General features: G+C 39.9%; 1 protein-coding gene across 1 annotated transcript in view; it reads right to left on the bottom strand.

Moving 5' to 3' along the window:
* LOC127945071 (cytoplasmic phosphatidylinositol transfer protein 1) overlaps positions 1 to 13,677 on the bottom strand; it is a 70,194-nt gene that overhangs the window by 18,801 nt on the left and 37,716 nt on the right. The window contains exon 2 of the mRNA XM_052541622.1: positions 3,706 to 3,854. Within this exon, the coding sequence (XP_052397582.1) occupies positions 3,706 to 3,854 (149 nt within the window). The remainder of the gene's footprint in view (positions 1 to 3,705; positions 3,855 to 13,677) is intronic.

A 13,677-nucleotide genomic window follows, 5' to 3' on the forward strand; every position in this document is an offset into this window, starting at 1 on the left:
TATGTACAAGAAGAACAGTAGAGAGGCTGAAACAATTTTAGCATTATTAATATACTATTATAGTAGTTATTAACATTTTGAATTAGCTTTTATTTTGTATCTTCAGCTCTTGACAGGAGGTCATTATAATTTGCTACAGACTTTCTAGTTATATATATATATATATGTGTGTGTGTGTGTGTGTATCATTTCTGTATGATAATTAAGCTTTACATTTTTTTTAGGGCAGCCCTAATGTTATTCATTGAAAGATTGCCATTTTTACTGGTCTTAATATTTCTATTATGACTATGCATTGTTTTATTTCAGCTTTATTAATTTCAGTACTTTATTTTACACCTATTTATTTCAGTTAGCTGCTGAGCAATATTTCTAATTGAATAAGTTTTTCATCTAATAATTATATTTTACAACATTTAAAAAATGTATTTGATTTACCAAAATATTACCAAATTTTACCAAAAAATGTAGTTTTGTTTACCAATAACAGCACTGGTTACAATGATGAACTGGCGAGTTTTCTGAATCATTAAGCCGGAAAAAGTCTGGATCACAGACATGTGATAAACAATGTGATAAAATTAACACATTCACAGAAGGCCAACATCTTTTGGCATGGGTCTAAACTAGCTGTTAGTGATGTCATGACCACCTCTCAGCCAGTCATGACCCGCAGGGCAACGGTTTAATCAGCCTGGTCCTGGGGGACTGATGCCTCAACTCAATAAAGCGTCTCTCCAAAAACACATCTGCAGGAGCCATTGATTTATCGGTGGCCAGAATGGACAGTGTTTTGCGGGACGATGTCCTGAATCCATTTACTGGCTATTTTTGGGAAAGTGTTTGGGTCTCGAGTCATGCCCTTGCTAATTCTTGTTAAACTATCAGCCGCTTAGAGACTGAGAATGAATTGAAGATCTCCTGTGGACTGCATTGACCCCAACTGAGGCTCAATGTCAATGTACTTCTATAAAAACATCTATAAAAGAGACTACTAAGACCTGGGAAAAGAGAGAGATTTGCAGATAGTAAACGGAAATAGAAAATGTAGGGCAGGGCCTTATTTTTATCCATTCATCAGTTTGGCTAAAAGTAAACAGTGTAGGTGACATCAGCTGAAGAGCAAAGTCAACGTGTACTTACATGTACTTATAGTGTACTTACAGTGTATTTATCTTATAAAGTTCTGGTAATACAAGGTAACAACATGGGGTAGGGTTAGGTTTAGGGGGGAGTTTCAGGGTTAGTACCTAGTTATTACATAGTTATTGTTATTACTATAATAAGTGCATAGTATGTACAAGAGGAACAGGACTGTAAAATAAAGTGCTACCAAGTGCATTCGTGCTTTAGAAGCCTTGAGCATGCGCCCAGTTCATGCAGTAAAAGCAGACACGCTATAGAGTCAAGGACAGATTCTCATCACAAGTCGTATTTTGCACTCATTTCTACTGTGTTCGGTAGCTCTGTTCAAGGAGACTGACATTATATGAATGAGCTTCCACTCATTGCTGGTCAGTTTATCAGATCTAAACCTCTAAATGTCATTAAAATGTCATGTAAAGCAAGCGACAGGAGTTTGTTGATAGAAATGCATGTTTATATGTTGGATCTCGGCCTGAACATTGGCAAAGTGGACTTTATGCTGATAGTTAAAAGGCATGTTAGGGTTTGGCTACGTAAGTGATGATGTTAACAAATTAGGTTTTATTTCAAATGTATAATGTCCACTCCCGGTCAGACCTTTGGAATGATTAAGGTTTTTTGTGTTTTTGCTCAACAAGGCTGCATTTATTTTATTAAAAAAATACAGTAAAAAACAGTAACATTGTAAAAATGGCATTACAATTTAAAATAAACATTTCTATTGCAATATACTTTTAAATGGAATTTCTTCAGCATCATTACTTCAGTCTTTAGTGTCACATGATCCTTCCGAAAACATTCTGATATATTTATGTTTATTATTATCAGTGTTGAAAACAGTTGTGCTGCTTAATATGTTTGCGGAAACTGCAATACACTACCATTCAAAAGAATAAAGTAAAATGTAAAAAATATATTAATATTTATATTCAGCAAAGATGCATTAAATTGATCAAAAGTAAATAAATGTATAGTGTTACAAAAGATTTAGTTATTTTTAACTTTTTATACACCAAAGAATCCTGAAAAAAAAGTATATTAGGTTAAAGTTTTCAACATCAGAAAACAAAAGCATTATTATTAACTGAGGACCCATTAAAATTAATAATAATTAAGCACCAAATTTTGACTGGTAGTGTGTGTGTTGATCGACTAATACAGTTTGAGTCTAGTATCACACTGTAATAATACAAACTTCCTATACATCGGGAAGAAGGAGGCGGGAACCGGCGCACAATCAAAACTCATTTTAATATCCAAAATAAACACAAAATAGCGCGTCAGCCCCTCACGGTGACTGACGCGCACAAATAAAAAGCCAAACATAAAATAATGTCCCAGGCCTGGTCCTCTCTCGTCCTTCACGGTCGTCACTCCAGTTTTATATCCTTCCATCTCCTACGTGGGACTCAAGACCGGCGGCGGGGCGCAGGTGCAGCTCATCTCCAATCGCTACACCTGGCCTCACTCCTCGTTCCCACGCCTCTCGGCCCCGCCCCACTCGCCACATACCCCCATCGCCCCTCGCAGGCCGGGGGGTACCCTCGAGACTGCGCTCTACTCCCCCCCCCCCCTTCCCTCCGGGGGGGACCGCTCACGGGGACCTGCAGGAACCTGGGGGTAGGACAGACGAGGCGAGAGAAAAGGAGATGGAAGGAGGAGCGACAAGGACGAGAGAGGGGAGAGAGGAAAAAAAAAAAAAATCCGGTTCCCAGACGCACTGCTGCTCGGCCCTCCACCAGCTGGGTGATCTCCTCCGCGGTGCCTGGCGGTGGCACTGGACGGCCCTCGGCGGACGGCGCGACACTCCTCCGCCGCCCGATGGACGGCGACGGCTCCTCCGGTTTTGGGCAGCCGGCAGGAGTCCCCCGTTCTCTGCCCCTCCGGATTCCTTCACGGAGGCGGCAGGCTCCGGCCCCCTGGCGAACGGCGCCGACTCCTCCGCTCCCTCACGGACGGCAGCCGCCCCTCCATATCGTGGGCGGCCAGCAGCGAGCTCGCCCGTCCCCGGCAACTCGCTCCAGCCCACCGCCTCGAGCGTACCTGGCGGCACATACCTCGCCAGCTCGAGGGCACCGCGGATTCACCACAGCGGCGAGGGATCTTCAGCAGCGCGTCCCTCCTTCTCCCGGGCTTCGGCACCACTGTAATGATATGCAAATCTCCATATTCATCGGGAAGAAGGAGGCGGGAACCAGCGCACAATCAAAACACATTTTAATAATCACAAATAAACACAAAATAGCGCGTCAGCCCCTCACGGTGACTGACGCGCACAAATAAAAAGCCAAACATAAAATAATGTCCCAGGCCTGGTCCTCTCTCGTCCTTCACGGTCGTCGCTCCAGTTTTATATCCTTCCATCTCCTACGTGGGACTCAAGACCGGCGGCGGGGCGCAGGTGCAGCTCATCTCCAATCGCTACACCTGGCCTCACTCCTCGTTCCCACGCCTCTCGGCCCCGCCCCACTCGCCACACACACACTCTGAACTGAAATAACTAGAGACTGTGCAGAGGTGTTTTGTCTGGACGAGAGATTGATGGCAGTTGTTACTCACTTGTTGAGATAAATGCGTTTCTCAGTGAACTGTCCCGGGCCGTAGTTGGGGTCCTCATACGGTTCGTTCTGCACCACCTCCACACCCTCTCCTCTCTCGCTCTGCTCATGACTGTGCTTGCTGATCATGTACAGCTGACCAATCCTGTACTGGAGACACAGACACAAAACAGTCAGGACCGCCATATTCAAAATCTCACAAAACCTGACAGAAGCCTAACAGTGTCATCTGAGGCATAGTCTGCATAAACATGGCAAAAGCCTTTTCAAATCAGAGCTAGTTTATGATGATCCAAGACCTTTAAGTATGTGATGTTTTCAGCTGATGTGCACAAATGAAATAAAATAAAAACATCAATAAAACTTGTAAACCACATGCACTTATCCACAGGAAAGCCATTAATGTCTATAAACTCATCAGTTAGGAAAGAACTCATTTTACTAGACATATGCAGTATATTACATATTTATTATGTTAACTTCATTATTTAATGTATGTTTAAATAAATCTGTCATTACAGCCCCTTTTTAAAATGTTCAACAACATATTAATGTATTTAATTAAAAGGTTAATATAAAAACTGCCTTACGTGCATTTAAAATTTTATACATATAACTCAGCTGGTGATTATTAAATTAACTTTACTTTCAGTTTCGATATTTTGAAACAATTTCAGATCAATAAAATCAAGTCGTCGTGAAGTGGTTTCAGTTTTAGATTTGTGCAGATTTTACGCACACTTTATAATGACATATTAAGTTATATCTGATTTATGATTTATTCACTCATTAACTTTGGCCACTTAATATGTTTGTCAGACTCTGTCAAAATAAAAGGCAAAGTAAAGCCGATCAAAACAGTGTAAGATTAAGCAGAGCCTTTGGCCCTCTGCAGGAATGACTTTTGGACCCTAGCAGATGTCAGCAGAAACACAGCACAGCCTCACAATCACGAGCGGGATCATGCTCTGCCTGATACAGCATACAGTATCATATGTTTTGGAGAGCATGACAGCTGTGACAGCTGCTTATCTGTGTGAACAGAACAGGCCCCAGGCATATGTTCAGCTCTCTGCATCTCCAACCCAGCTACTGCCTCACTGGAGACACGCAAAGATCCTTATCGAGCCAGTCATACATGCAGAGAATGACCACAGCCCTGCAGCTCATGCTGCTTTATTCATACGTCAATGAGAAGATATGACGTACTTTATTTTTTTAAGCCTTCAGGCTGGACAGATGCTGACTGTGTGTGTGTGTGTGTGTGTGTGTGCCAGACCATGGATGAACATAGTCAAGATGAACAGCTAAGTAGCCAAAATGTTCCAGTGAAAGCACACTAGCATTTGAACATCTTTAACTAGCTACTGGAAACTATGCACTGTTTTTTCTTTTCCTTTAACGCTACTATACCTATCTGAAAAGGAGCTTTAAATGACTTTGATTTTAAAATAATTTTAAATGTATTTGTACGGATTGTGTTAATTAAATCGTGTACTTACGGCTGAAATGTTAAAATGTTTGACAATTTTGATACAGACAGAAGTATAGCAAGTGATGCTATTAGCCCAATCTCACTGCAACAACTAGTTAATGAAGTAACCAGCTATAGTTATTAGCATCGGTTAATGAATAGTTTACACTAATGTCCATTTAAGTGCCTTTTGTGGCAAAACTGAGAACACAAGGTATACTTGTGTTGCAGATTTAATTGTGACACGCTGCGACATACAACTATGCAAGAAAATCAATCTTATCTATTAAAGCTGCAGTAGGTAACTTTTGTAAAAATATATTTTTTACATATTTGTTAAACCTGTCATTATGTCCTGACAGTAGAATATGAGACAGATAATCTGTGAAAAAATCAAGCTCCTCTGGCTCCTCCCAGTGTCCTATTGCCATTTGCAGAAACTCCATCGCTCCCGGTAAGAATCAACAAATCAGAGCTGCAGTCCGTAACTTTGTTTGTGTTCAAAATGTAGAAAAATGTATATAATAAGCGAGTACACCATGAATCCATATTCCAAACCATGTTTTTAGCTTGTCCTGAATCACTAGGGTGCACCTATAATAAGTGTTTATATTCGGACTATTTTAGATTGCTTCGGGGGTACCGCGGCGGAGTAACCCAGTACCTTTGTGATTCTTCATAGATATAAACAGAGAGAAGTAGTTCCGGCTACGATGTTCTTCCACAAGACGCAAGCAGTTCTGTTTATTAACCGCTAGAGCGTCAAAAGTTCCCTACCGCAGCTTTAATTCTGTGTTGTACATAAAAATAAAAAATAAAAAGTGTTCAGGGTTGATCACAAAATTTGAGGATGTTTAAATAGAAAAACAATGGAAAAGCATCGCATTGGAATGCCAAAACTATTTGTTGCCCTTACAGCAGTATACTTCCATTACGGATTCAATACTTAAAGTATTTCCTGTTTGGACCTAACTTCTGAGCACAAATTATTATGATAAAAAGAACTTTGGATGCTTTCACTCTTGATTCGACTGCATGGTCCAAAATAACAAAACACTGACAAAAACAAAACCCAACACAACACGCAACGCAAAAAGTCACTATAATTAGTAATTATGTCCCCACTTGATGCGACAAAATGCCTAGTTTATAATGGGTTTTATTGCTTTTGTATTTTCGCGCTGGGACACACAGCATCACAGCATGTTAAGGGGTGGAACATTTCCGTCACATGCTTGAGGAATTCGGCCAATCACAATGAATTGTATAGCTGGCCAATCAGAGCACACCTCGTTTTTAGAATGATGAGCTTTGTAAAAATTGATGCAATCGAAATAATGTTTTTTTTGTTTTTTTTTTACAGTAAATCAATCAATCAATCAATCAATCACCTTTATTTATATAGTGCTTTAAACAAAATACATTGCGTCAAAGCACTGAACAACATTCATTTGGAAAACAGTGTCTCAATAATGCAAAATAAACCATATAAACATATTGCATTACACCAAATACACAAAATAATGTTCTTTCTAGTAACGCCATATGATCCCTTTAATACACAGTTTGACCAATTCATATCTCATCATAGCGGTTCACTTCTGTGATTTAGTATGAATGCATTCACATCAGAAGCAAAGCACACTGGAGTTCACATCTGTACCCCAGACCACCCTTTTTAAGTGGATAAGTGTACGGTTTTGCAGGTGTGCACCCACGTTCAGAAAATAGCATTCACATTAGCCAAACTCGAAAACATCAAAAGAATGCAAGCCGACATGGCGTGGTCAAACACACGGACAAAAAGTTTCCAAAAAGTGTATTTTCAATATCGTAGCGATGTATGAAGCAGAGCTCATAACTCATTTTCAAATCAAGTGGCCTTCTGTTGGTCATTGTTTTGAATTCAAGTGACCAAGAAAATTAGCGAAAACTGCTCGGGTAGCATTTTCGCCATCACACAAAAATTGACATGAAATTTTGCAGTCAGAATCCAGTCACTTTTTTTCACAAAGGGTGAAAGATTTCTCCCTATTCACAATGGGATCGAGTTATCCACACGGCTTTGAGGCATTGACCAGCTACTTTGAAAGAGACTGAGCTGTGCTCGATACTTTGCTCTACTAAAAAAAAACGCAACAATGACTATTCCCAAACACACCCCTCAAATGCTTAATCATAATGTTTAACCTCCTCTTTCCCCCGAAGCATGCCATGCTCACCTCCATATCCTTCATTCATCTGAGCTTTTTAAAAACCACAGCTCTTGGTTTGATTAATGAGATATTGTCCTCATTGTTATCCTCTAAAACCCAATTAAAGCTAGAGAAAGAGCGAGAGAACGAGAGCGGCTGTGGGGTTCAAGTGGTGGTGAATAATTCATCGCTACCACTTTCACTTTGTGTGCGATGGACAGGCGTGAGGAGGGATGAGAGGATGGACAGACTGCATGAGAGCACATTAAGAGTTGGGAGTGAAATGTCATTTTAAAATAAATAAATGAGGCAGAGATGGAGAAGCGCATGCTTAATGGCAAACTTGAGTCTTTTTTTGTTCTTTTAAGCGTGACTCTAGTTTCACCCACAGCAGCACTCTGTTACCTGGAGAGTGCCTGTGTTTCATGGGAAGAGAGTAAGTTAATGGTGAGTCATTAGACTGTGCTGTCAGGCTGCTCTCTGAGAGCTCTTGAGGGCTGCCCTGATTGTGTTGGGGAGAGAAAACGGTGGTTTTGTTGATACTGAAAAACCTCTCTCAGGCACACTGACGAAAGACTTCAATCATACACACAGGGAGGTTCATGCATTGCAGTCAGTTGAATCTAGTGTGCCAACAGCACGTTTGAAAGGAATGCAAGTGGTGCGTCTTTATTCAAAACTTGCCACTAGGGTTGCCACCCTGCACAATTCGATGATGAGCCAGTTCAGTGTTGTCATTCCTCGGCAATGCAATGCAATGCAAGTCAACATTGTAATAATGGCATTAGCTTATGTTTTTTCCCCAGGAGTCTATGGTTTCTCTTTCAGGTCGACTACTGTCATAACAGAACAACATTTTCAAAACTTGACTAACTGTGGAGGAACTGTGAGAGGGAAATAATGCTACATTAATGTAGATTGAAAAGTTTCCCCTACAGACAGATGACAACAGGATCCAGCGGATAAGTGGGTAAGTTTGCAATTCTCACCAACTGAATAACACTGAATAGCTGCCTTTCTGATGGTTTCATTAGCGCCAGCACACAGATGCAAAAATCAGAGACACCTGAATGCAAACACTTTAGGAATGCTTTAAAACCCTACTGGATGATGTACAGTATTGTTGAGGAAAACGCTACTGAGAAGACAAAATGAAAGACTGAAGACTGCATCTCGGGCAACAGGCTGTTGAGAGTGGGCGAGCAATGGTAACAGATGACTGTAGAGCCATTATCTACACAATACTCCTCAGACTGCACTATATCATTAAACCAAGAGCAGCAGCGGCACATTTACATTCTGCCCATTCACTACTAATTAGAAAGCTTAAGGGATTCTGTGCCCATGGAGAAAAGGAAATTAACTGTGATCTTCTTGACGAGAACAACTTCAAGTGCTCCAGCTGTCCGTAATGACAAACTGCTAACTGGCTTGTCCACAACAGATTTATCTTTTTGACGTCTCTCTGTCTGAACAGCAGTGGAAAATATGTAGATTTAAAACCAGTGAAAATTAATAACTGGCATTGACTTTGATCACACTTTTAACCAGATCTTTTTAACCCCTAAACACATCTGAATCAGCTAATCAAGAGCTGTGTTCAAAATCGTCCAGTTGAAGGAGTGAATGAAAGCGAGTGGGCAAATTCGAACACTGAATGCATCAGAAGGGCTGCTGATTTTCTACAGTTTGTGCTTGCTGTTTAATAATCATATGAAACTTAGCAAACTGGCAGCACCAGTCCTAACACAAAACAAATTGTCATGGAAACTAGCATGTATAAACAATTAAATAAACAATTAAAAAGTACCGGTGTGTTATTAAACTGTGATCGCATTGGACCAGCAGTTTGGAAAATTGATGGACGGAACTGGATCCTTCAGTCGAGACACAGGAATCCATTCCCCACAACCCTCACAGTGCATTATGGGTATTCTCTAGCCGCTGAGTGTACATCAATTGCACACTTGTTATTGCAGTGCATTATGGGATTGAATGAGTGTTTTCGATAATGTGCACTATGGTTCCAGAAACCACCACAAATGGCTGTCCCCTCAAGTAATGCCCTTTTTAATGGTATAGGTGGCAATTTTGTACATGGCCAGGATCTTCAGAATAACACGGTGTCTATACAACGATGTAAAGCTGTTTTCACTGACGCAATTACTGTAAATCAGAGATGACAACACATGACGTTGTACTCAGAGCTGTTCCAAGTCCTAAAAGAATCTGGCGGTGATCAGGAGAAAGAACACTTTTTAAACCAATACCTCACTCTTAACTTCCCAGAGAGATGTGAACCGTTGATTTAACAGTGCTGAGCTGTCTGCATCAGATGAAGCGGGGCTAATCAAAAAGCGACTGTTCTTCTAGAAAGCTCAATCAGAACAAAGAGCAAAACAGTTTCTTATCAACCCACGCAAGGTACACGCTGTACATGAGCCAAAGCGAGCTCTATGTTATGCTGCAGATGTACCATGATATTAGATACATATGGCACAGTACAGAATGAATACAATTTTCACGTACCGTGGTCAAGTCCACAGTAAACAACTGTTGGACGAGGTACGAAATGTTCATCATGGGTTGCATAGGAAGTTATTGTTTGTAATATTTATGCTTTCTCACGAGATCAGGAAAATACTGATCCCACTGCATAGCTGTATGGCCATTATACAGACATAGTGTAACATATTATTAACACTTATGCACTGCACATTCATCTACTTTGACATTTTGTACAAATAAATTTGAATTTGCAACCTATTTGTCAAAGCGTAAAAATAGATGCATTTCCATGAAAGTGTGTTGGTAATAATTTTCATATTGTGTCTGTGCAAGAGCCATACATCTATACAGTGGGCACAGTATTTTCCCAATCTCATTATAAAACAGGTCAACAACTTCCTAAGCATTTGAATGATCCGTTGTAAAAATGTATTAGGTCCACCACAAACCCATCTCTAACGGTGTATTCACACCGGTCTGGTTTAGTTCGATTTAAAACGAACTCTGGGCGATTTGTTTACAGACGATCGCGCATTTAGCTGAGGAATTTGATTTAGCCTGCAATCCTGGTTTCACTTTCTTTATACCTAATCCGTCTTTTGTGCAGTGCCATTGTCAGTATGCCATGGTAGCTGAACATAAGAGCATGCTCTCTCTGCCGGAACAATCTTACAGCACTTCATCTGCGCAAAATCCTTGTTACAACATCGCATAGATGACATTGGTCCAGACCAAAGCAAGTGAACTAGCAGACTTCCCTGGTGTGAACTAAATCATTGGGACTTAGGCAGTTCATATGAAAATTTGCAAATGAGATTGTACAAATAATGAGATTAGCGGGAAGACACTTTGCCCATTGTATAGACATAACGTGAAATATTTCCAACAGACTTTCATAGGAATTGATAGTTATTTTAGGTTTTCGCCAATTGGTCTTAAATTTGAGATTGAATGTATTGCTTAAATTAATCTCATTAGCACATTTTCGTATGATCTGATTAATCACCACTGAAGGTTAGGTTGAAGGGTGAGGTTAGGGGTGGACTTAAAATTTTTACATTTTTGCACAAAACCATTTGTGAAAATTCATAAGAAATTGACAACTCATAAAATACTATCATTTTCTCATGAGATCACCCAAAAATGAACAGTCTGTCATCATTTACTTATTCTCATGTCGTTATGCGGAAGAAAGATAACTATTTTAATTATTTTGGATCCCATTGACATTCATTGTTGAAGCAAAACAGAAACATTCTTCAAAATGATCTTCTTTTGTCTCCCACAGCACACAGGATTGGCGAGTACAACATGAGGGTGAGTAAATGATGATTGTTCATTTTTGGGTGAACGATCTCTGTTCTCCCAGCCTGACCAGCTCCAGTTGTGAAAACAAGTATAAAGAAAGTAAATAGGGTCCCTTTTGATTTCATGTCATTTTTGTATCCGAAAAAATAAGAAGTTTTAATCGCCATACAATTATTATAGGAATCATCTTCTTCACCATCGAAGCAGGGGGTTTCAAGGTCTGATGACTACTAAAAATGGTGTTGTTAGCCCAAAGCATTCTGGGTAACAAATAAAAAAAAATGGATTCAACAGCAGCGATTATTTAGGAAATCCTAGCCACCTGAGTGTCGATTACATCAAATTCAAGCCCACCGGCAGAGTTCGACAGAGGAAGCATTGGGGCTGTATTTATTAGACAACATCGTGTGTGACTGATAGTGTTGCCGTGAGCCTGGGGTGAGCAATGTGTTGTTCACGTAATTCAGCATTAGCGCCCGTGGGGATGGCAGGGTGAAAGAGAACGACTTGGGATGTTACAGGAACGCAGGGGACGGAAGGGAGGAGCTGAGAGAGGTGGCCTTTTCCCAGGACGAGTGGAGTGACTGTCAAGTAAATGATTGGAGGGTTTGCGCTGTTATCTCCACCTCATCCATCACTGCTGGAGAGAATGCAGCCTCAGCGCTAACACAGCGTATAACACTGGTCAATGGAGTGTCAGGGGAATATATGGGAGAACGAGTGTGTGTTTATGGGAGTTTCTCTGGCTATGGGCACTTTTGGTCCTGTGGACTTTTAGAAATGAGAACTTTTTCTTTTAAAACATACTTGCGTCTTTTATTTGTCCTCTAGCAAACACCCATTCATTGCAGGAGGATTCGGTCATAGCTTTCGTAAACAGCAATTCTCATTTACACCACATCTCTAATGTGGACTGTGTTTAATGGCATTCTGTAATGGAAATTATGGGAATAATTTTTGTAATATTACAGCCTATGTTTGCTAAGGGAAATTTCATAGCTAACATGTGTTATAAATACACACATTGCCACATGGCTTGAGAACATTCAATAAATATGGATCTACGGTGTGCCGACTTTTTCTTCATGTTATTTATTTATTGTGGTTGAGCACCTTTATTAAGATTTTTTTTTCTGCTAGATACAGTATGCATACTTAAATATTTTTTATGTTAAATATTTGCACAAACATGCACAACTAAATTTACAGCTTGATTGGTAATGATGCACAAAAATATTCTATTCATAGATTTACAGTGATATTTAACATGAGTTTACTTTATACATCACATATGATGTTTCATCTTAAATCACACGGAAAAACAAGTGCCAGTTACAATTATACTGCATGTAATTGCATATAATAACTATATATTGTATATATTATAAAGTGAAGTAATTCATTTTAACAAAAAAAAATATTAAAATGCTGTCCTTCATTATTTAGATTAAAGTTTAAACTAATTCATATTTTATATGACATGTTCATATTTCAAGAATGTTAAAAATTTAATTAAAAAGGTAAAACATTCCCAAAACATCTTAATGGGACCGTAATGTAACAGAGTTGTAAATTTGTTCGTTCTAATGAAAAAAAAAATCAACTTGTGGGACATGTGAGTGGCCAACACTGAAGTGACACCCTTCTGTGTGTGGAAGGCTGGGGGTGTGAATGACACATGAGACATATTAGACTGTTCACACATGAATGTGACGCAAGCAAAAGTGTTAATGAGATTGCATGCTGAGATAGAGAGAGAAAGAGAGAGAGAGAGAGAGGAACTATGGTAGGAACGCAATAACACAAGTAACAGCATGCTTGCTTCTCACATACATGCTTTTCTGATCACAGTGTGTCCAAAGTTACCATCTATCAGAGCAGTTCGCAACTGGTTTTTGTTAAGGCATGTATGATAATGGATTATAACTGTTTAAAGGGGTCATATGATGCGATTTCAATTTTTCCTTTCTCTTTTGAGTGTTACAAGCTCTTGGTGCATGAAGAAGATCTGTAAAGTTGTAGAGACCAAAGTCTCAAATCTTAAGAGATATTCTTTATCAAAGTTAAGACTCTGCCACGGCCCCCTAAAACGGCTAATTCAGACACGCCCCCACATGTCTACATCACTATGTGGAAATATTTGTGTAATGCTGCCCAAATGTTTCAGTTTCAGTAACTGCAGTTAGTGTTGAAACAGCTATGTCAGGGAGATGGACATCTAGGCAAAAGCACTTTTTGTGCATCATGTGTGTGTGTGTGTGTGTGTGTGAGAGCGAGAGAGAAAGAGAGAGAGAGAGAAAGAGAGAGAGAGGGAGATGGTAACAGTCCATGGCTTGTGTACTGCAAACACATACGAGCTTCATCACTGTCTGTCACGCATCTCTGTTCCTCTTTCAGGCTTGAACTGATGGTACAACTAAGGACATTAACTGTCTTTACATTTATTTTTTAAAGATTAAGCTTGCGAATATGAAAATGGGAGTTACAT

Source organism: Carassius gibelio, chromosome A3 (genome assembly GCF_023724105.1).
Source record: "Carassius gibelio isolate Cgi1373 ecotype wild population from Czech Republic chromosome A3, carGib1.2-hapl.c, whole genome shotgun sequence".
Classification (NCBI taxonomy): Eukaryota; Metazoa; Chordata; class Actinopteri; order Cypriniformes; family Cyprinidae; genus Carassius; species Carassius gibelio.